Source organism: Pongo pygmaeus, chromosome 13 (genome assembly GCF_028885625.2).
Source record: "Pongo pygmaeus isolate AG05252 chromosome 13, NHGRI_mPonPyg2-v2.0_pri, whole genome shotgun sequence".
NCBI classification, from domain to species: Eukaryota; Metazoa; Chordata; class Mammalia; order Primates; family Hominidae; genus Pongo; species Pongo pygmaeus.
This window is the reverse complement of record NC_072386.2, coordinates 123,561,427-123,583,053: the sequence shown is the minus strand read 5'-3', so window position 1 is coordinate 123,583,053 and position 21,627 is coordinate 123,561,427. Positions and strand designations below refer to the sequence as shown.

Genomic DNA, 21,627 nt, shown 5'->3' with positions numbered 1-21,627 from the left:
TCTGCCCTTGGGAGCTTCTCTTCCTGTGGGGACAGCAACTCTACCTGTTTCTCAGTAGCGGGCTGACATTCACCAACGTGGAAGGCTGCAGCAGTCCGTCACTTGATCACAGGCCTCCACAGGGAGCGAGAACAAGGATCTCGGAGAGGGAGAAGGAGTGGGAGGCTGGGGGTGCTGGGTGCTGGGAAGGGAGGACATTCCTGATGGGAAATGACAGGTGGCAAGGCAGGAACGTGGAGGGAACAGCCATAAGGAGAAAAAGAAGGTCCACAGCTTCTGAGGTTAAAGGAAAGGATCATTCAGTGAGTTACCTTGACTTCCTCCAAAAATGAGAAGGTGCCATGATTTTGGGCAAAGATCTATTTAAACCCAAGCAGCCAGCTGGGTGTAGATGTGCTAACCACTACATTGCTGGCCAAAAGGATGATGTCTAGTTCCTTTTCTGTGTCTGCCTCCAAACTAGAAGATACAGCACCTCTCTCCTCTGCTGAGATGAGATTCCCTCCTGGAAGCCCAGCCAGAATAGGCTCTCATGCAGACGTTAGAGGCTCATGTGAGTTGCAGTGGACATCTGTTCATCTGTCACCTTGGGTCAGGGGCCAGGCCAAGGTTACCGGCTTCCCACAAGGAGAGGGACAGCTGGCCCAATCAAGATGGTGTTGAGCAGGCAGGCAGTGTGGATGCATCTGTCCAGACCCCACTGCTGTTCCCTTCATTTCAACCCAGTGTGATGCCTTCCTGCACCCTTCTCACCATGCTGGTCAGCTCTTTTCCCATCGCCAGCAGCCACTCTAGCTCTGTCTCACCTCATCCTCTCACCTGACCACTTGTCCTCAAAGCCGCCTTGTTTCCAGAGTTGTCCTGCAAGCAGTTTTTCCACCGGCAGTGGCTTCTCTCCCCACGGGGAGGGCCCTGGGAGGCCTTGCCCCAGGTTACAGGCCTAGAACAGAGAAAGGGCCACGGAATCTCTGCCCTGGCTCCCACCCCAGAAGCTGAAAATGCTTCCCAGCTTCCACGATGGCCAGGGCCTGGGCCTGCCACCGGAGCTTCACCTGCCGGGTGAGGCCAGACTCTCGGTCACAGGTTCAGGAGCCTGTGGTTCATATCACACTCTTGTCAGTAGCCTGGGTTAGGAATTCTGTGGGATCAAAACCAGCCAGGACTAAAATGAAACAAGCTGCCAGTGTTTTTCATTTGCATAGAAATGCCCATCTTTGAAAACAGACTTTCCTTTCTCGAGTTTTATAAATCTGGCCCATACGCTCCAGGCTTTTCCCATTACTTCCCTCTGTAAAAACATGGGGAACACAGTTCGCTAAATAAAAAGGCATAAACATAAAGAAAAGCTTCTAATGTCAATTTGCATAAATTACAGCCTTATTGGAGAGAGCGTTCCTGAGACAAAGTCCCTGTTTAAAATGCTTTATGGTGTTTGAAATCCCAATTGTTCTGGATATTTATGAGTTTGGTAAACAAGTTACCATGTCTGTGTCCCCTTGGAGGTAGAAGAATAAACCATCTCGGTGATCACTTACCTCTCTAAACACAGAGAATGCGTTCCATGGCAAGAGTGTCTCTGAGCTGCTGGGTTACAAATGGCCGTGTCACTGGCAGAAAATGAAATCTAGGGAGGAAAGAAATAAGTACACCCCGAGTACCGCAGGCGTGGGAGGCTGCTTGTCATGTTGAGTGGTGACATTCAAATCTTTTTGTTCCACAGTGCCCAGGATTATAATATTAGGTCCACCTGCCTCGGGGAAAACAACGATAGTAAGTGTATCATATTAAGTGTTGTGATGCTGTAATATCTCGTTTATCCTCCAGAGCTGGAATGAGACTGCACCTTTGTGAATTTGTAGCGTAACTGAGCTTTTCTTCTTTTCCTTCTCCTCCTTCTTATTACAAAAGGTAGTGTGTATTCGTAGCAGAAAACCTAGAAACTACAAAAGACCAAAAATAGAATTCCCTGACCATCCAGAGATGAGCATTCCTTTAACATGCTTCAAGACACCTTCCTGGGCTTTTTCTGGCCTGCATACACGCTCTCCTTGCTCACCCTTCGTTATATCCTCAGGGTACGTTTCCAGCAGTACACGTGCTGGGTCCAACAGTACATGCATTTCATAGACTTTGACTTGGAATCTTAAGATTTACTCTGAGCATTTTAATTGTGAAATACTTAAAAGAATCAGAAAAGCACAGCAAACTGTACCATCGATATTCACGTACCCAACTCCCAGATTTTATGCAAATTTAACATGTTGCTGTATTTGCTTTGTTTGTTCTCTCCCCATTTTAAAGAAAATACATCTTTGAAGATACAGCAAATGCCTGGGCCCACCTCGCCCACACTTTTTCACACACCACCAGTCTCTGGACAGTGAATGTCCAGAGACTGGTGGTGTGTGCTTCATTTATCTGTGGCTTCGATCTTTAAGGTCCTTTTTTGTTTTTTCAGACAGAGTCTCACTGTGTCACACAGGCTGGAATGCAGTGGTGCAATCTGGGCTCACTGCAACCTCTGCCTCCCAGGTTCAAGTGATTCCCATGCCTCAGCCTCCCGAGTAGCTGGGACTACAGGCATGCACCACCACGCGCAGCTAATTTATGTATTTTTAGTAGAGATGGGGCTTCACTGTGTTGTCCAGGCTGGTATTGAACTCCTGACCTCAGGTGATCCGCCTACCTCAGCCTCCCAAAGAGCTGGGATTACAGACATGAGCTACCACGCCCAGCCTAAGGTCCATTTTTAATGCCAAAAATCTGTTAAAATTTCATTCATCTGAGATGGTACCCTTTTTACCTTTTATTTTTATTTTTTAATTTTAATTTTTATTTTTTGAGACAGAGTCTCCCTCTGTTGCTAGGCTGGAGTGCAGTGGTGCGATCTCGGCTCACTGTGATCTCCCGCCTCCTGGGTTCAAGCAGTTCTCCTGCCTCAGCCTCCCGACTAGCTGGGACTACAGGCCCCCGCCACCATGCCCAGCTAATTTTTGCATTTTTAGTAGAAACGGGGTTTCACCATGTTGGCCAGGATGATCTTGATCTCTTGACCTCGTGATCCTCGGCCTCCCAAAGTGTTGGGATTACAGGCGTGAGCCACTGTGCCCAGCCTAAGGTCCATTTTTAAGTGCCAAAAATGTTAAAATTTCATTCATCCAAGATGGGACCCTTTTTACCTTTTAAAAGCCTGGTTGGTGAACATCAGCAAACCCTTCCTCCGTGACCATATCATCGCTGTGAGCATGTGTCATGGACGGGATGGGGCAGGCTGTTCCCCGGTTTAACTGGCACCTTGCTTTCTTCTGAAAAGGAGTTAAAATGACTGATCCTTGCACAAACTAACCTGCATCTGCTATGCTTTTGGAGTTAGCATAGCTGTTCAACTCATCTGTCCATCTGCTCATCCTTCTGTCGGTCTATAGTTTTTCTATTAGATTCCTCCATATCAGGTCGTAGGGTTCCAAGCCTTTCTGCAGGACCCACCTGAGTCCAACCATTTTGCTGTTTCACAATTAGAAGCCAGGGATTCCCAGACCTGCTGATCATTAGCATTTCCAGGGTGCTATGAAAAATGCAGGTTCCTGGAGTCCCCTGCAGACCAACCTCATCAGAATCTCCTGGAGCAGAGCCCCAAAAAGGTAGTACTTAGAACACACTCCCCAGGTAATTCTGACATTGGGAGTGAGGATGACAGATCCTGCATTTAGACAGACAAGCTTGTTGAACTCGTTTTTCTGGAAGAGTCTGGTTGCTCAGTGGGAGGCTTTCCTTTTGTCTTTGACATTTGAATTCGGGGCCATCTGTGCTTTGTCCTGTCCTAGCTCTTCTCTGGTCACTGGTAGGAATCTGCTGGGCAGAGCAGATTCAGAGCGCAGAGACCTGCTTTCGGCAAGTCCCAGCATGGCTGAAGTGATCGAGTTTGTCTTCTCTGTCGAGATCAGGCCCTGGCAGCTGGTGTTTCAGCAACAAGCCTTTTGGTGAATTGCTGTCCCCACTCCTGAGTGCCCTTTGGAGACACACAGATCTGATGATATGATGTACAGTCAAAAAGGGCTTCTTCCCAATGCTGTCATTGAGGTTTCTCACCACCCACAAAGGCAGCTTCAAAGACAAATCCTCAGAAAGAGGGATCTGCCCGGGCTAGCTATTCGGGTGTCCCAGGCACAGTCATCTCTGTTGAGAGGTGTGCAGTGAGGGCTCAGTGAGGCCACAGAGCTCAGACGTGGCCATGAAGACTCCTGGTTGGCGGGGGATGAATGAAGGAACAGGAAGAATGAAGGTTCACACCAGCCCCGGGCCCTGGAAGGGCCTTCAGAACCATCTTGAGGCTGAAATAGTCATCAGCACAATTTTGGTGTCAAGAATGTTTTAGATCATTATTCTTCCTTAAAATTTAGGCTTCCCTTATAGACTACAGAGTAATTATCAAAGAACTAAACATCCCATTGACCAGCACATGCCAGCTCCCAATCTTTAAGAAAAAAAAAGAACACCGAGTGTGGGCTGTTACCCATCCTCAGGTTCTGTCCTCAAAGTTCCTGTTCTGAGTCTTCCTTGAGATGAAACTCATGGTCCACAGAGCTTGGAAAGCATGTCAAGGGCAGCTAAAATGTAGCCTGCCTGTAGGTCTTTCCACTTCATTTAAGTCCATGCTGGTAGAAGAAGAGATGCTATGAGCAGGGCTCTTAGGCCAGCAGGTACTTTATGGGTGGGTCTCCCTTGGTGGCCGTCCTCCAGCTGGAAATAATTGTGCTTCCCCATGGCCAACCTTTTCCCGTAGGAGAGGGAAGGACCAGGGCATTTTAATGGAGTCATTTGTGTATTTATTGTTTTTATGAAAATGCTCTTTTCTTCTTTCCTTTCTTCAGGCAATGTGGCTCTGCAAACATCTGAACAGCAGTCTCCTCACTGTGGAGAACCTGATCTTAAACGAGTTTTCCTATACGGCCACCGAAGCCAGAAGGCTTTATCTGCAAAGGAAGGTAGGACTGGCCCTGGGGACAGGGGTAGGCACACAGCAGCAGTGCCCACTGCCACACCCACTGCCACCCAACCACTGCTTGGCTTGTTCCCATTTCATTTTTGATTGAGTACAAGAAAATGCTGGGGTAAAATGAGATACAGGCAGGATATGAAGGAAGGAAGAAGATAATTCTTTACTGGGCTCACGTCCCGTTGGGTACCGAGGTGAGTTTTTGCAGTGGGAAAGGATCACGGGTCGAATGAAGGAGGCTGTTTTGTCCAAGCCCTTGGTGGGATGATCCAGGCTTGCTCCTTTTCTTCTTAGGCTCAGCCGAGTAAAGGCATGGAGGCAAGTGCTGAACCCGGCGGCCCGTGCCAGGAGATACAGGGCTGGGCTGCACCAGGAGATGCAGGGCTGGGCTGCACCAGGAGATGCAGGGCTGGGCTGCACCAGGAGATGCAGGGCTGGGCTGCGCCAGCAGTTGAAAGGGCAGCTATCCAGCTGTCCCCAGAGTGGAAAGCCCCCATGTTCTGTACCTGAGAGGCGTCTCCCTCCCATAGCCCTGGGCACCCTGCTGCACAGCCCACCCTCTGGTCCAGGCAGTGCCCATTCACCCTGTCCCTCCCACACACGTTGGGGAGCATTGCAGGAGGTGTGGGTGTTCTGTTTCTAAAAGACCACCAGCTCAATATTTGAAAAACATCTTCTAAAGGGAAATATAAGGCTTGATCACATTATTTCTCTTTAATACAAATAGAAACTCAAAATATTTCTTCAAAATTTCCTCTGGCTGGGCATGGTGGCACGTGCCTGTAGTCCCTGCTACTTGAGAGGCTGAGGTGGGGACTCTTCCTCCTCTCTTCTGTCTTTCTTGTCATGCTCCCAGCCACTTGTGACCACTACTCCATTCTTGTCTCCTGTGTTCTCGGTTCAGACCACCCACAAAGGCAGCTTCAAAGCCAGATCCTCAGGAGGGGGGATCTGCCATGGCTAGCTGGTCACGTGTCCCAGGCACAGTCAGCTCTGTTGAGGGGTGTTCAGTGAGGGCTCAGTGAGGCCATAGAGCTCAGATGTGGCTATGAAGACTCCTGGTTGGTGGGGGATGGCAGTTCTCGGAGATGAGAGGTATGGGGTGGGCACAATGGCTCACGCCTATGATCCCAGCCCTTTGGGAGGCCAAGGCGGGCAGATCACTTGAAGTCAGGAGTTCGAGACCAGCCTGGCCAACATGGTGAAACCCTATCTCTACAAAAATACAAAAAAATTAGGTGCACGTGGTGGTGGGTGCCTATATTCCCAGCTACCCGGGAGACTGAGGCAGGAGAATTGCTCAAACCCAGGAGGCTGAGGTTGCAGTGAGTCAAGATCATGCCACTGCACTCCAGCTTGAGTGACAGAACAAGACTCTGTGTTAACAAAAAAAAAAAAAAAGAGAGAGAGAGAAGGATGTGACTTTGACAGACCCCCAGCCCCAAGTCTGCCTATGACAACAGCTTGATAGAGAAGGAAAGCCTGGCTCAGCAAGCGACCACCCCCACAGCAAGTCAGTCCCCCAGCCGCCCCTGCAGTCTTACAGGAGTTGGACTGTGTGGCTTCAGCTTGCGGGACACCAGCCTTTCAGGCTGGGAATATGGTTTTAGAAAGAAAGTGGTTATCTCATTTTCTGCAGAAGATAAGCTTTTTTGGGGAAGGCTTTTTTTGTAGGATAAAAATGTTTTTTATTAGCTTTATAAAATTCAACAGAAAGGAGGGAGTTTAAGGAAATTCCTCCTGGGTTTCATGTTGCTAATTGTCAACATATTTCAAACCACATTGAAGTGCTTTCAAGGGTGTCTTGTTGGGGTCCTTGGCTCAGAAACTTGGGTGGAGGGAAGATGAAAGGCCTGGATGTCAGGCCTCATGAAGGCGTAAAATGTTCTGAAGAGCGAGTGGGCACATGGCAGGCTCGGCCATGCATAGCCTTGTCTGCAGACAGTGCCTGCCAGTCAAGGCCTCTCATTAAATGTCCTCTTTAAATTGTCTGCTGATTTGGAATCTTTATGGCTCTTTTTGCAAGTAGTAATGATACCTTCAAATACCTGATTTTCTCCTGCTAGTCTTAGCTTTGCCCTCCTAAGCAGAATTCTCTTACGTTGCCACTGTTAACCAAGACATCTCCATCTTAGGCATTTCCCAGTTGTTTCCGAAATACTTCCTAACTGCCTTTTTGCCCAGCACTATTCTGCAGTGCTGTGGGAGAGTCCAAGATGAGTTTCTTCTCCTTACCCCAAAAGCTTCCAGCCAGTGAGGAGACCGATGGTCCCATAAAACTAAGCACAAGCCAGGGTATGGGAGCCAGGGAACCTTCATTAAAGCAATTAATCAGTGGCTTGTTTGACTCAATTCATTTACTAATTCACTTACATTAGTCCTGAGCACCTACTAAGTCCTAGGCACTGGCTCTGGGCTGGGAAGGTACAGGCTGCAAGATTTAGGGACTCCCTAGAGCCATAACCACAGTTACACTAAGCAAAGCCTTCCCAAAGGGCACACTGTAATGTTCCAAGGCATGGAACGGTCTGGAATCGGGCAGTGTCACAAAGCCCACGGGGATGGTGCCCCAGGATGCTGGGGGTTCACAGTGGCCAGGGATTTTTGTTTGTTTTTAACTGTTTGTTGTGAAATCTCATAAAAATATCCAGAAGCAGTGAGGATAGTCTGAGAGCCCCCACGGATCCATCCAGTGAGGATAGTCTGAGAACCCCCATGGATCCATCCCCTGCTTCGACAGATGTCAGCTCATGGCGGTCGAGGCTCAGGTTACACCCTCACCTGCTCCCCCTGCCCTGGGTTATTTTAAAGCAAACCCAGACAGCATTTGACCTTCCCCATGGATGTTTTAGTCCGGATCTACTGAGATTGACTATTCAGTGTAGACAATGGCGAGACCTCCTGTAAACATAAGACTCTGCCCCACAGTCTACAGCAGCCTGCCCAGGAGACCAACCCATGACCTGCAAGAGCCCACCCGGGAAGCCGCCTGCTGCGCCGGGCTTGCAGGAAGCCAGGCTGCTCTCTCCTCCAATAGTCCAGGAAGCTGAACTAAGTCATCCCTGTGGCCACCTATCCGAAATGGCCAGGGGGCCAGGGCATGATTAATAACTGGCAGTGTCTCTAGTTTTTGTTCCTACTTCCAAACTAGGACCAGCCAGAGAAAGCCAAACATGCTCCCCTGTCCAGTCCTGTAGAACGCCCGCCTCTAGAGACACCTCCAGCTCCCCAGCAGCAGCCTCCATCAGGCATGCCTGGAGCCTTCCCTTTTCCTCTAGAACTCTCCCTGTCCTCTACCTGTGTTCGAGTCCGCCAGATGTGGACGATGCTGGCCGACTCCCTTGCCCAGCAAGCTCTGAGTAAACAGCCTTGGCTTGTCTCGTTTGGGTGGTCTTAATTTATTTCCACAACCCAAAGATAAGGGCCCTTTTTCAGTAAACGCATAGGGACACATTATCACACCTAGAAGTCTCACTGAGGATTCCACCAGGGCCCAGCCAGGGTTATAAATCTCCCCGAGGAGATGGTGTTCTCATGGCTCCTGGGCCCTCTCCCGCTCGGGCCCCTCCCTCACTGGACCATCAGGGACATGTGATGCTTCTGGGTCCAGGCCGGGCTGGAAGAGACGTTTGATGCCCTGAAGATGCTGGCTGTCCCTGGGCACCAGCCAAGGTCATTGGCTGGCGACTGGCTCCCCTGAGTGATTTTGTCTAGATGCTGACCCCACAGCTCTTCCTGGAGGGGATCAGGGACCCAAGGACATGGTCAGAACCATCGAAATGAATGTCAAAATGGCCCCATCCTCTCGCCCAACACCGTGAAAGGGACATGGCTTCCAGTAATACTGCAGAAACCCCCACCTTTTCTTCCCACAGTAGTGGCCCTAACACCTTCTCCACAGGCCCGTTCCCCTGAAACGCTGCTCCTGGAATCCCAGCCCAAGGCCACCTTTGCCTCCCGTTCTTTCTATTTATCAAGTTAATTGAATTCATCTTTTTGGCCAAGTCTTTTTTCCTTCATCTGTTTTCTCTGGCCCTGTCTCTAAGCCCACAGTCTGACTCAATGTCATAAACACCACAAAAAGGCTCAGGTGAGGAAGACCCAGGGCGAGGAGGGGAAGGAGAGGGGGAAGGAGGGGAGCGGGGTGGGGGAGGAGAAGGGGGGCAGTGGGGGAAGGCCACTGAGAAGCCACTCTCAGGTGCTGATCCTGTACTTATGAGCCTTAAATTTCTACTGTTTAAAAAAAAAATCTGCCTGGGTGCAGTGGCTCACACCCGTAATCCCAGCACTTTGGGAGGCTGAGGCGGGAGGATCGCCACCTTTCTTTTTTTTCTCTGTCTCTACAAAAAAGAAAAAAATATTAGCTGGGCATGGTGGTGGGCGCCTGTAGTCCCCGCTGCCTGGGAGGCTGAGCCTGGGAGGTCAAGGCTGCAGTGAGCCATGATGGATTCACTGCACTCCAGCCTGGATGACAGAGTGAGACCCTGTCTCAAAGAAGAAAAACAACGTGAGCCCTCATCCTACCTCTGTCTGTACACGAGAAACATAGTCCCCTCCAAGTAGTTCTGAGGATTTCTAAGAAATAGCCCACAGATGTTGCTTCTCAGTCCTGCTGGGTGTCTCCCTCACTTCTGGCCACTCCATCTCCAGCTGGCCTTGCTGCTCCCATTTCTGGAGGCTGAACTGAGACACAGTGGGGACACCCTCAGTCTCTCCCTCCCTTTCCTGAGTCAACAGCTCCAGGCAGCAGCTTCGAGCAGGCCTTTTTGGAAAGCTTGGGGTAGAGGAGGTGACTGCAGCCCAGGGAAACCGGAGCACCAGGCTCCATCGCTCCTTTGAAAATTCCCTGGCCTTTGTCCAGTCCAGGGTTTCTCTTGCTGCCACCTCCTTCCATGCACCTGTCTGGGTGCCACGCTATGAGGTCTGCTCTCTTCCTTTGAAGCCTCTTCTCCTCTCCCCTCCCTCCTCTTGTCTCTGGTCCCTCAACCCTCCCGTCTCCCCCTCCCAAACTCTAGGAGGCAGTTCCTGCTGTCTCCTAACCTGCTCTGACAGCTCCGAGCAGCAGTAACTTTGGAATGGGAGTTGTCTCTAAAGGATGTTCTGTCAGTTCTGAAGGGACCTCAAGTCCGACTACTGGGTTTCCCTCCTCTACCAGGAGGAGCCCCTTTGTGGAGAAGGGGGGTTTGGGGGTCAGATCAGGGCATCTCACCTGTTCCCCTCCCTGCTCTACTTCCCAAGCTCACACTGTAGCTCAAAATGCCCACAACTTCTGAGCAGGCATCACTCACCGTGGTGACACAGGGACATTAGGGTCCCTGAGAGTGGGGCCTGGAGATGGGACAGGAAGATGTAGGCTCATGCCATCCCAGTGTGAGAAAGCCCACTGGGGAGAAGTCAAGTGACGCCCCAGGGGAGAGCCAGGGTTGGCACCTGCACACTTGGCTGCCTCAGAATAGCAAAACAGCGGGCGGCACCTTGGAGGGCTAGGAGGTCAGCGAGTCTGCCCCCAGGCCTGGAAAGACACCAAAGCCGCACTGGGTGCTGAAAGGGAAGAGAAAAATCCAAATTGCAGCAAACACAGCCTGCCCTGCCCTTAAGTGCACAGAAGCAGCACAGGAGCAACTGGGTGCTGCGGTGCCACCGAGCAGGGAGAGCGGGGGCCAGGGGCCTGAGTCAGGGCTGAGCCTTCTCTGTAGCCAGGAGCGGCCTCACTGCACTCTGTCAGCTTCTCCCTGATTCTCCCCAAATGCCAGGCTTTGGGGGCTGGGGTGGGAGAGCATCACAGTGCTCTGCAAGGAGGGAGGCTGATTCCTGCTAAGACAGTTTGGCAGGGCTTCTAGAAGCGGCCTCTGAAAGCCCCGCTGCTGACGTGACACATCAAAGCTGGCATGGAGACAGCACAGTGGCGGGGAGCAGCGGGGGGCGCTCGGGAGTAGCTGCGCTCAAAGCCGCCGGCCTGTCCCCTGCTGTGCAGGCTGCAGGGGGCGCTGTGCCCCACCGGGGCTGGCTGCCTTTCAGCCGGTGCTCTTTGAGTGGCTGGCACCCCCTGCGTCCTGGTTGGCACCCTTCTCTGTGTCCTGTACCTGTTTGAACGCTGCCTCCTGAATGGGTGTTGTCAGGGAGGGCAGAGAAATCTGGGAAAAACAGCCCCAGAATGGAAATTGGCTGTGCCTGGGGTCGGGAGAGGACCTGAGGGGCTGGGAAAGGATGAAAGGGGATGGGAGGGGAGAGGATGAGATGGAGGGGGGATGCAGAGGGAAGGGACAGGGCTGCTTCCTGCCCACCCCCTTCCTTGCCAGCCTGGGGAAGCTCCTCTGGAGACCTGGGGGAAACAGACACTGGTGGAAAGACACCCTCCCTCTCTAGCAGCTTCCCCCAGACCCCGGGGGCCCTGTGTGGGTGGGCTTATGCCAGTGGTTCTCCAGGTGTGATGCCCTGACCAGCAGCATCCACATCCCTTGAAAACTTGCTAGAAATGCACATTCTCAGCTCTATCCCAGAGCTACTGAATCAGAGCTCCCGGGCTGGGGCCCAGCAGTTTGTGTTTCCAGAAGCTCTGCCAGCATTCTGTTGCACAATCAAATTGAGAACCACTGGCTTAGGGAAGAAAGATGGGGGTAGGGGGTGATAGGATAAGGACACAGGGTATCTCAGCAGATGTTGGAGCCAGGGACTGGATGCTGGCTCACCTCCTTCTTGCCTCTCTGGTCTCCTTTTTTCTCTGTGTATCATCCATCCATTCATTCATTCATTCTCTCTCTGCCTCTTGCTCTCGGTCTTGACTTTGGCTGTCTACCTCGTAGAAACATGGTGACCCCATAACTTTCAAGTGAACATATTCATCCAGTTCCCAGCAGAGGTGCCCCCTCCCTCATTCTCTCGCTATCTGCCCTTTTTCTTCCCATTCCACATCCCTGGAAAAGCCATTCTGCGGCTAGGTCTGGTTTCTCTCTTTCCCTTTGTGCTGGTTTCATTCTGTTCCACACCCATCACGCCCATGAAGTGGCTGCTGCAGCTCCCGCTCTTACATTTTCTCAGCTTCTGATCTGGTGGAAAGCAGGGATTCATGCCCCTAATGATTGCACTGATGTCCTGGGCCTAACTTTCATTGGCTGGGACTGGGTCCCAGGCAGCCTCTGAATCAATCACAGTGGCCAGGAGTGGGGTGTGCAGATTGGCGTGGACCAGTCAGGGCCCTCCCCTGGATCTGAGGATGGACTTGAGCACACCCAGACCATACAGGCAGAAGGGCAGGAGAGCGACTCCTCAAAGGAACTTTGGGAGCCCATGTTACTGTAAGTGGAGTGTATTTAAAATTAAAATAAAAGCCACATTTGCAGTCTCATTACTGATTTCTACTGGTTAGGTGTGTGAGGCCTAAAGAGGTCGAGGCTTTGCCCAGGGTCACCCAGCTGGCTGGATCGCAGCCGCCAGGAGCAGAGAGCCTGCCCTGGGCAGAGGTGGGAGGTGAGCCCTGATGCCAAGTCTGAGTCTCTGCTCTGCATAAGAAAGGCTGCGCCAGGAAGCCCCTGCCCCCAGCAAGGAGCCTTTCTGATTGGAATGTATTTGTACTTCCCATGTCCTTTTTCAGAAATGTGGGTGGGCGTAGAGGAGATTTTTAGCCCCTGTTGTGCACTACAAGGAAAGGCACAGGCCAGGCCTCAGCAACTCCCCTGAGAAGAGCTGCTTCCTCTCCAGTCCTCTGCAGAGAAGGGAGCGTGCGGAGCACCCTGGGGAAGCAGCTTCACCTCTCCGAGGCTCAGCTTCCTCCTCTATGGAAAGGGCCAACACTCTGAATCAATCACAGTGGTCAGGAGTAGGGTGGGCGGATTGGCTTGGACCAGTCAGGGCCCTCCTCCGGATCTGAAGGTGGAGTTGAGTACACCCAGACCATACAGGCAGAAGGGCAAGAGGGCGACTCCTCTTTGGGACTCCTCTTTGGGGGCCCGTGTTACTGTAAGTGGAGTGTAGATGGCACAGAGTTGTTACAAAAAGTGAAGAATGGAATGCTTGGCCCAGTGCCTGGCACATAGCATGTGCTCAACAAACGCTAGCCGTCATGATTGCTACTTATTGAATGAATCAAGGAATTTGAAGTTTCATTATGGTCGACAAGGCTTCCTATATCCTTGATACCATTTGGTGCTGGGGCAGTGGTCTGCTGGTCAATATTCAACAACCAGCACTGGGGGCAGGGTGGGGAGTCCTTATTGTAGCCTTTGTCATTTCTGTGATGTAGACACTCCCACCGTGGCCAATTTTGTTACCAACATGAGGTCACAGACCGTGTACTTGGGAAGAGATGGACACACTCACCTCTGCTGAGTCTTGGAGCCAATCCCCTCCCACCTGCCACTGTAGAGTCCAGAGTCAGTAGGACACTGTCCCTTTCCTTGAAGAGCTTTACAACTTCCTGGGGACACAGCCACGTGGGCAGGCCATTAGCATGTGCGGTGGTTAGCACAGTGACAGAGTTCTCCATCCAGGACGATGGAGCACGGGAAGTAGCACCAGCCTGGCCTGGGAGGATCCGGCAGGGCTTCCTGCAGGCTGGCATTTGGGGCTGAGGCTCTGAGGGAGCCCTGGAGTTATTCAGGTGGAGGTGGGCAAGGGCATGTTGGGGCTTGGGCACAGGATAAGGTGAGTACACGTGTGAGGGAGGCCCTCAAAGATGCTGGGGGGAGAAGAGAGTTTAAGGAAAGAGGTGCGCCAGGTGGAGGAAGGGCGGGGCCCGATGGTGGTTGGTGCTTTCCAGAGGCCAGGGCATTGGTGAGGGCTGTGTGCTGGTCTGTGTCCTGAGCTGCAGGAAGCAGGTTCAGGCCATCATTCTGTGTCCTTTTTCCTTCAGACAGTTCCCAGCGCGCTGCTTGTCCAGCTGATTCAGGAACGCCTGGCTGAAGAGGATTGCATCAAGCGGGTAAGACTCACTCCAGTGAGCTGGGGGTTTCCGTGCCAAGATAAAGGGGAGGGTGAAGGGCGTGTGTTCATCTCCAAGACCAGAGATGACCAGAGGCATAAGAGAAGGTAAGGCAGGCAAACGGGAACTCCGTGAAGGTTAGTCTGCAGACACGGATTTTGCTTTTGTCAAAGGAAAAGTAACAGTGTGGAATTCGTTGTATTGGTCAGGGTTCCTGTAGGAAATAGCTGGCCCACCCAGAGGGGTCACAAGACAGCATTTAATGACAGGACAATCGCAGAAGCATGGGAGGGTAAGGCAACCAACAAGTGATGGTGAGGCGCCAGGCAGCAGGAGGCAGAATTAGATGTACCCCAGACTCTCGCCTCCTATCCTTTGATCTCCTGCCAAACCCAGTGAAGTCAAAGGGCGGGAGTCCAGGTGAGCAGTCCAGTGAGGCTGGCCTCCTGGGGCACAAGGAGGGTGGAGAGGACAGGGAAGGGCTCAGGAGGACAGCAGCATAGCACCTGTCTACTGGACACTGATGGGCGCCACAGGAAGGCTTTGCACACCAACTCATGTGTCCTCACAGGAACCCTATTGGGTCATGTCATTACTTTTCTCTTTTTATTTTATTTTATGTACATAGGTATGTATGTATGTATATATATATGTTTGAGACAGGGTCTTGCTCTGTCACCCAGGCTGGACCCCAGTGGCATGATCACAGCTCACTGTAGCCTCAACTTCCCAGGCTGAAGTGATCCTCCTGTCTCAGCCTCCTGAGTAGCTGGGACTACAGGCATGCATCATCACACCCACCTAATTTTTGTACTTTTTGTAGAGATAGAGTTTCACTATGTTGCCCAGGCTGGTTATCGAACTCCTAGGCTCCTATATTTTTTTCTGAATTTAGAATTCTAGGTTAACAGTTTTTTTCTTTGAGCACTTTACAAATGTTTCACTTATAATTTTTCTTTTTTTTGTAATTTTTAAGGAGCCATGCTAATATTCTCTGTATTCTAATTTTAGTATATGTGCTTGCCAAAGCTAGCACTCCGCTCTTACTTTGTTTTGTTTTTTTTTTTTGAGGCAGAGTCTTGCTCTGTTGCCCAGGCTGGAGTGCAGTGGCAATCACTGCTCACTGCAACCTTGACCTTCTGGGCTCAAGAGATCCTCTCGCCTCAACCTCCCCAGTAGCTGGAACCACAGGTGTGTGCCACCACGCCCAGCTAATTTTTTGTAGACTGGATCTCCCTCTATTACTCAGGCTGGTCTCCAACTTCTGGTCTCAAGCAGTCCTCCTGCCTTGGCCTCCCAATGTGTTGAGATTACAGGCGTGAGCCACCACACCCAGCCTCCACTTACTTCTGACCACTGTAGTTTCTATGAAAAATCCAGAGTCATTCAAATTCTTTTATAAATAATGCATCATTTTTTTTCTCTGACTACTTTCAAGATTTTTTCTTTGTTTTTAGTTTTCTTTTTTTCTTTTCTTTTCTTTTTTTTTTTTTTTGAGGCAGAGTCTCGTTCTGTCGCCCAGGTTGGAGTACAGTGGCATAATCTCGGCTCACTGCAACCTCCACCTCCCAGGTTTGAGCGATTCTCCTGCCTCAGCCTCCCGAGTAGCTGGGATTACAGGCATGCATCACCACGCCCGGCTTATTTTTATATTTTTAGTAGAGACAGGGTTTCCCCATGTTGGCCAGGCTGATCTTGAACTCCTGACCTCGGGTGATCCACCCGCCTCGGCCTCCCAAAGTGCTGGGATTACAGGCGTGAGCCACCGCACCCGGCCTGTTTTTAGTTTTCACTATAATTATGACATGACTACTATAATTATGACATGTCTGGGATGAATTTCTTTGGGCTTATTCTTTTTGGTGTTTGCTGAGCTCCTGAATTTATAGGTTTGTGTTTTCCTCCAAACTTGCAAAGTTTTTAGCCTTTATTTCTTCACATAACTTCCTGCACCCTACTCTCTCTCCTCTCCTTCTGCAACTCCAATAACACAAAGCATTCGCCCTTTTGCTGTTGTCCCACAGGTCCCTGAGGCTCCAGTCTTTTTTTTTCTTATCATTTTTTCTTTCTTTCTTTCTTTTTTTTTTTTTGAGACGTAATCTCACTCTGTTGCCCAGGCCAGAGTGCAGTGGCACAATCTCTGCTCACTGCAACCTCTGCCTCCCAAGTTCAAGCAGTTCACATGCCTCAGCCTCCCCATTAGCTGGAATTACAGGCCTACACCACCGTGCCTAATTTTTTTTTTTTTTTGAGATGGAGTCTCGCTCTGTCACCCAGGCTGGAGTGCAGTGGTGCGATCTCAGCTCACTGCAACCTCCGCTTCCCAGGTTCAAGCTATTCTCCTGCCTCATCCTCCCGAGTAGCTGGGATTACAGGCACGTGCCACCACACCTGGCTAATTTTTTGTATTTTTTAGTAGAGGTTTCACCGTGTTAGCCAGGATGGTCTCAATCTCCTGACCTCATGATCCACCTGCCTCGACCTCCCAAAGTGCCGGGATTACTGGCGTGAGCCACCGCGCCCGGCCCAATTTTTGTATTTTTAATAGAGTCAGGGTTTCACCATGTTGGCCAGGCTGGTCTGGGAATTCCTGACTTCAAGTGATCCGCCTGCCTCGGCCTCCCAAAGTGCTGAGATTACAGGCATGAGCCACCATGCCCGGCCCCTGTTGTTTTTACTGTCTGTCAGTCAGATGTGATAATTTGTATTGAACTATATCAGGGTCACTGAATCTTCCCTTGTTTTTTTATTCCACTATTGAGCTTGTCCTGTGAGTTTCTTATCGCATCGGTTCTTTCTGCCTTCTGTGTCTTTGCTGAGACTGTATCTTTCCATGTTTTTACCAGTTGGAACTTTCTTGTAATAGCTGCTTTCGAGTTTTCATCTGCTAATTCCAACATCTGAGTTATCTGGTGGTAACATCTGTATCTGCTCTCATGTGAGTAGAGATGTTCCTGGTTCTCCCTGCGCTAAGTAATTTTGTATCCTGGACATTTTAAATATTGTTATGAGGCTCTGGGTCTTGTTTAAATCCTATGGCAAATGTCATTATTTTTGTCTTAGCAGATAACTGATTCAGTTGGGTTCAGGTTGCATGTTCCAACCAGGCTTCTCAGAGTGTGGTTTCCATGTCAGTCCTGTGCTCAGCAACTTTGCAGTGCTGTGCAGTGACCGACCGTGCAGCTCTGTGCTGTGCGCACATCACCCAGGGGCACCTGGGGACTTGGCAGTGAGCTGGCCACAGTTCATGTCTCAGTGTCTCTGAAATGCCGTTTAGGGTCAGGCCCACACGTGCACAGCTTGGGAGTGAGCCTTTGATCTCATCAAACGCTGTGTTTAGTTACTTGCCTGAGCTCCCCTCTCTGGCATCTCCTGATAACTCCTAGTTCCCTGGTGCTCCTGTTTTTGGTATTTTGGCCAGAAAACTGAGGTTATTTATCCTGTCTGCCACTCACTTCCTGGGACTGCACCCATGACCAGGGTCAAGTGGTGGGAGGACAGAGAAAGGAAGGATTGACAGGGCTTTGCCCTGTTCTCTTGGGACTGGAGAAGGGTCCCCTCTTTCAGTGTTTCAGGCACCTGCAGGCTTGACACAGCCCTGCCACCAGGGTCACCGCAGGACTGCCTGGAGGCAGGAGTGTGAGGAAACAGAGTAAAGAAAAGCCCCACAGAGGTATCTCCCCTCCTAGCTCGCTCTTCTCCCATCTGCTGCCCACTTTCAGCCTTCAGGTTGCCTTAAGACCAGGCCAGGAGATACTGGTTTGGTGGTATTGAGGATTCTAGTCTTTTCCCCCAACTTGCCTACTACTGGGTAACTTTCTGAGTCCTTGAATAGCTGCCCCGTGTGTTTTATGCATGTATTACAGCTACTTTCACTGGGGTTGACAAGGCGGGTGGCGCACATTTCCTGTCTCCCAGAATCAGAACTTGTGTCCTTTTTTTAAAAAAAAAAAAAAAAAAAAAATGCACCTACAGATTCTGTCTCTTTCTCCATCTGTCTCTCACTTGAAAATGTATTAGGGCCAGGCTGGGCATGGTGGCTCACGCCTGTAATCCCAGCACTTTGGGAGGCCAAGGCAGGAGGATTGCTTGAGTCCAGGAGTTCTAGACTAGCCTGGCCAACATGGCAAAACCCTGTCTCTACTAAAAACACAAAAAATTGGCTGGGTGTGGTGGCCCACGCCTGTAATCCCAGTACTTTGGGAAGGCGAGGCGGGCGGATCACCTGAGGTCAGGAGTTCGAGACCAGCCTGGCCAACATGGCAAAACCCTGTCTTTACTAAAAATATAAAGATTAGCTGGGCGTGGTAGTGGGTGCCTGTAATCCCAGCTACTTGGGAGGCTGAGACAGGGACAATCACTTGAACCCAGTAGGCAGCGGTTGCAGTGAGCCGACATCACGCCACTGCACTCCAGCCTTGGTGACAGAGTGAGACCCTGTCTCAAAAAAAAAAAAAAATGTATTAGGGTTGAATGCAGTGGCTCATGCCTGTAATCCCAGCACTTTGGGAGGCTGAGGCAGGAGGATTGCTTAAGTCTAGGAGTTCAAGACCAGCCTGGCCAGCATGGCAAAACCCTGTATCTACTAAACATACAAAAAATCTGCCCAGCATGGTGGCGTGCACCTGTAATCGCAGCTACTCGGGAGGCTGAGGCAGGAGAATTGCTTGAACCTGGAGGAGGAGGTTGCAGTGAGCCGACATGCACCACGGCACTCCAGCCTGAGTGACAGAGCAAGACCCTGTCTCAAAAAAATATATATATTGATTGGGAAGCCCCAAATCTGAAGCAGTACCCAGGAATCTTTCCAGCATGCTGGCGAGGGAGTAGCAGTTCTCGTGAGCTTGTTCTGCATGGCCCTCAGCCGTGGGATCTACACACAAACACCCTGCAGGCCGGGCTGCAACGCTGGCTCTGAACAGTGTGTTCACGTCTGAATTGTCTCAAATTGTTCACTGTGAGTGGATGGTCTTCTGCCCAGGTGTAGGCAGATATCCAGAGCCCAGAGGCTGTTCTAAATCGGAGGTGGACACATGTTTTCTGAAAAGGCTGGAGAGACACTCGTTGAGGCTTTGCAGGCTATATGGCTTCTATCACAACGACTCAGCTGTGATGTAATACAAAGGCAGCCGTACACAACACAGACACGAAAGGGCATGGCTGTGCTCTAGAAAGACTTTTATCTTAGAAGCAGGCAGCAGGCCAGATTTGGCCCGCGGGCTGTGGCTTGCCAACCCCTGTTCTAAGTAACACTTTCACATCGATCATGAAAACATTTCTGCCTTTTCTCTTGAGCTCTCAATAAAAAGCCACTACTTCTGGCCGGGCGTAGTGGCTCACACCTGTAATCCCAGCACTTTGGTTGGCTGAGACAGGTAGATCATGAGATCCAGAGATTGAGACCATCCTGGCTAACATGGTGAAACCTCGTCTCTACTAAAAATACAAAAAATTAGCCGGGCGTGGTGGCACGCGCCTGTAGTCCCAGCTACTCAGGAGGCTGAGGTAGGAGAATCGCTTGAACCCAGGAGGCAGAGGTTGCAGTGAGCCGAGATCGCGCCACTGCACTCCAGCCTGGGCGACAGAGTGAGTCTCCGTCTCAAAAAAAAAAAAAAAAGCAAACAGGAGTGTTAGAAGAAAGGCCAGCTTCACCATAGACTTTCATTTTAACTAAGTTCCCTCCCAGTCACCTGACTTCCAAGCCCCGCGACTTGATTCTGCATCTCCAGTTGAGTGCCCCCTGCAGGCCCTGCGTGGTTTTCACTGCCAGGACCCTTCCCCACACCCGGGACCTTCCTCCTCAGCACCCCCCACTTCTAGCAAGATGGTCTTGCCTGCCTCGGGCTCACCATCTGCAGTTGGAGGCAGAGTCAAACATGACCAAGGCAAGGCAGATGGTGAGAAGGGTTGTGATGGAAAAACCACGGCCAGGAGAGTCAAGTTATTCCTGAAGCCTCTAGTGAAGGGGACTGGAGTGGACTGTGGAGGGGCCGTCTTAGGCTGGAGGGACTGGCAGCCAGAAGTGAGGCAGGGACCAGAAAACCCAGCCCTTTACCCCAACTTCACACTCTTAACTCAGAGTGTCAAACCAACCTCACGGGAACTTTTCCTAAAATTGACCCATCAGTGGTCCCTATTTTTAAGGTTTTACCTAGGAAGTGCCAAACAATCTTTTGGCAGAGCATTAAAGGGGAGGGAAAGATGGCCCGAGTGACTGGAAATGGGCCAGCATTTTCCCATACAAAATGCTGTGTGCCTTAATCCATTATTTCTTATGCGTTTGCCAAGTTGGATTAGACTCTTGCATAGCAGATCACCAGGCTGGAAGCATTCAAGGGAGTCTTCCTTTCTTCTCTTCAATCTTTTTTTTTTTTTGAAACAGGGTGTTGCTCTGTCGCCCAGGCCGGAGTGCAATGGCACAGTCATGGCTCACTGCAGCCTCAACCTCCTGGGCTCAAGCAGTCCTCCCACTTCAGCTTCCTGAGTAGCTGGGACTACAGGCACATGCCACCATGCCCATCTGTTTTTCATTTTTATTGTTTGTAGAGATGTGGACTCCCAATGTTGCCCAGGCTGATCTTAAACTGGGCTGAAGCGATCCTCCTGCCTCAGCTTCTTGAGTAGCTGGGACCACAGGCGCGCACCACCATGCCCGGCTAATTTTTGTATTTTTTGTAGAGACAGGGTCTCACCATGTTGCCCAGGCTGGTCTCAAACTCCTGGGCTCAAGTGATCCACATGTCTTGGCCTCCCGAAGTGCTGGGATTATAGGCATGAGCCACCGTGCCTGGCTCTCTTTGATCTTTAAAGCTAAGCTGTTTTCTCTTTTTCATTATGATACCTACTCATCAAATTTGGTCAAATATAGGGGGGTGGTACTCCTTTGGCTTAAGTGTACCTGAGTTGCCCAGGACTGGACCCCCTCAGCAGGGGTGGGGGCTGTCTGTGAAAGCACAGCTGGATACGGTCTTGCCCATCAGGCAGTGTTTCAAATTCAATACGTCAAGAGCTCCTGGAACCAAGACTCTCAGTGTGATGAGTGGTCGTTCTAAGCACACAGGAAGGGAGAAATTGTGTAGTTCATATCCTCAGGAATAACACGCACCTAAAAAATGTGGCCTACTCATGAGCCACCATCACCGCCCCTGCCAGACGAAAGGCCCGGTGGAGATGGTGCCACAGTCTGTCTCAGTCAGCAAATGCAGCAGGACTTCCCCACGCCTGGTTGTAGAAGACCTGCCTTTCCCTTTTCAGATTTCCTTTGAAGATGCTATGATCCCCAAACCACCTGTGACCCAGGAACTTGAGCAGGAACTGCTGTGTCCGGGCCGCTCTCCCCCCGGCCCGCTCTCCCAACTCAGCCCGCTCTCCCCCACCGGCCCGCTCTCCCCCCCCAGCCCGCTCTCCCCCCCGGCCCGCTCTCCCCCCGGCCCGCTCTCCTGGTCAAGAGTGTTTGCTTCAACCAGCTGCCTTGGTGCAGCAGAAGCCGGGAGCTGACCTGCTGACCCCTGGAAGGCAGAAGTCTCTGGGGTCCAGGCAGGAGGAGAGCAGACAGGCCCAGAGCCTCTGCTCCAGCTCTCCGTCTCACCCTGGGAGAAGCTAGAGACCTGAACGTAGCATGCATCTGAGCCTGGCATCAGGCACTATGCCCAGCAGCTTCTCCAGCTTCACGGGACCCTACATGGTCAGTGTTAATATTATTGTGCCCATTTTG

General features: G+C 51.0%; 1 protein-coding gene across 5 annotated transcripts in view; it reads left to right on the top strand.

The window, feature by feature from the left end:
• AK8 (adenylate kinase 8) overlaps positions 1 to 21,627 on the top strand; it is a 156,535-nt gene that overhangs the window by 10,377 nt on the left and 124,531 nt on the right. For 4 of the 5 annotated variants that reach the window (XM_054500004.1, XM_054500005.1, XM_054500007.1 and 1 more), the window contains 3 exons: positions 1,721 to 1,770; positions 4,872 to 4,985; positions 13,845 to 13,913. In XM_054500004.1, the coding sequence (XP_054355979.1) occupies positions 1,721 to 1,770; positions 4,872 to 4,985; positions 13,845 to 13,913 (233 nt within the window). The remainder of the gene's footprint in view (positions 1 to 1,720; positions 1,771 to 4,871; positions 4,986 to 13,844; positions 13,914 to 21,627) is intronic. The other variant, XM_054500008.2, reaches the window with a different exon arrangement.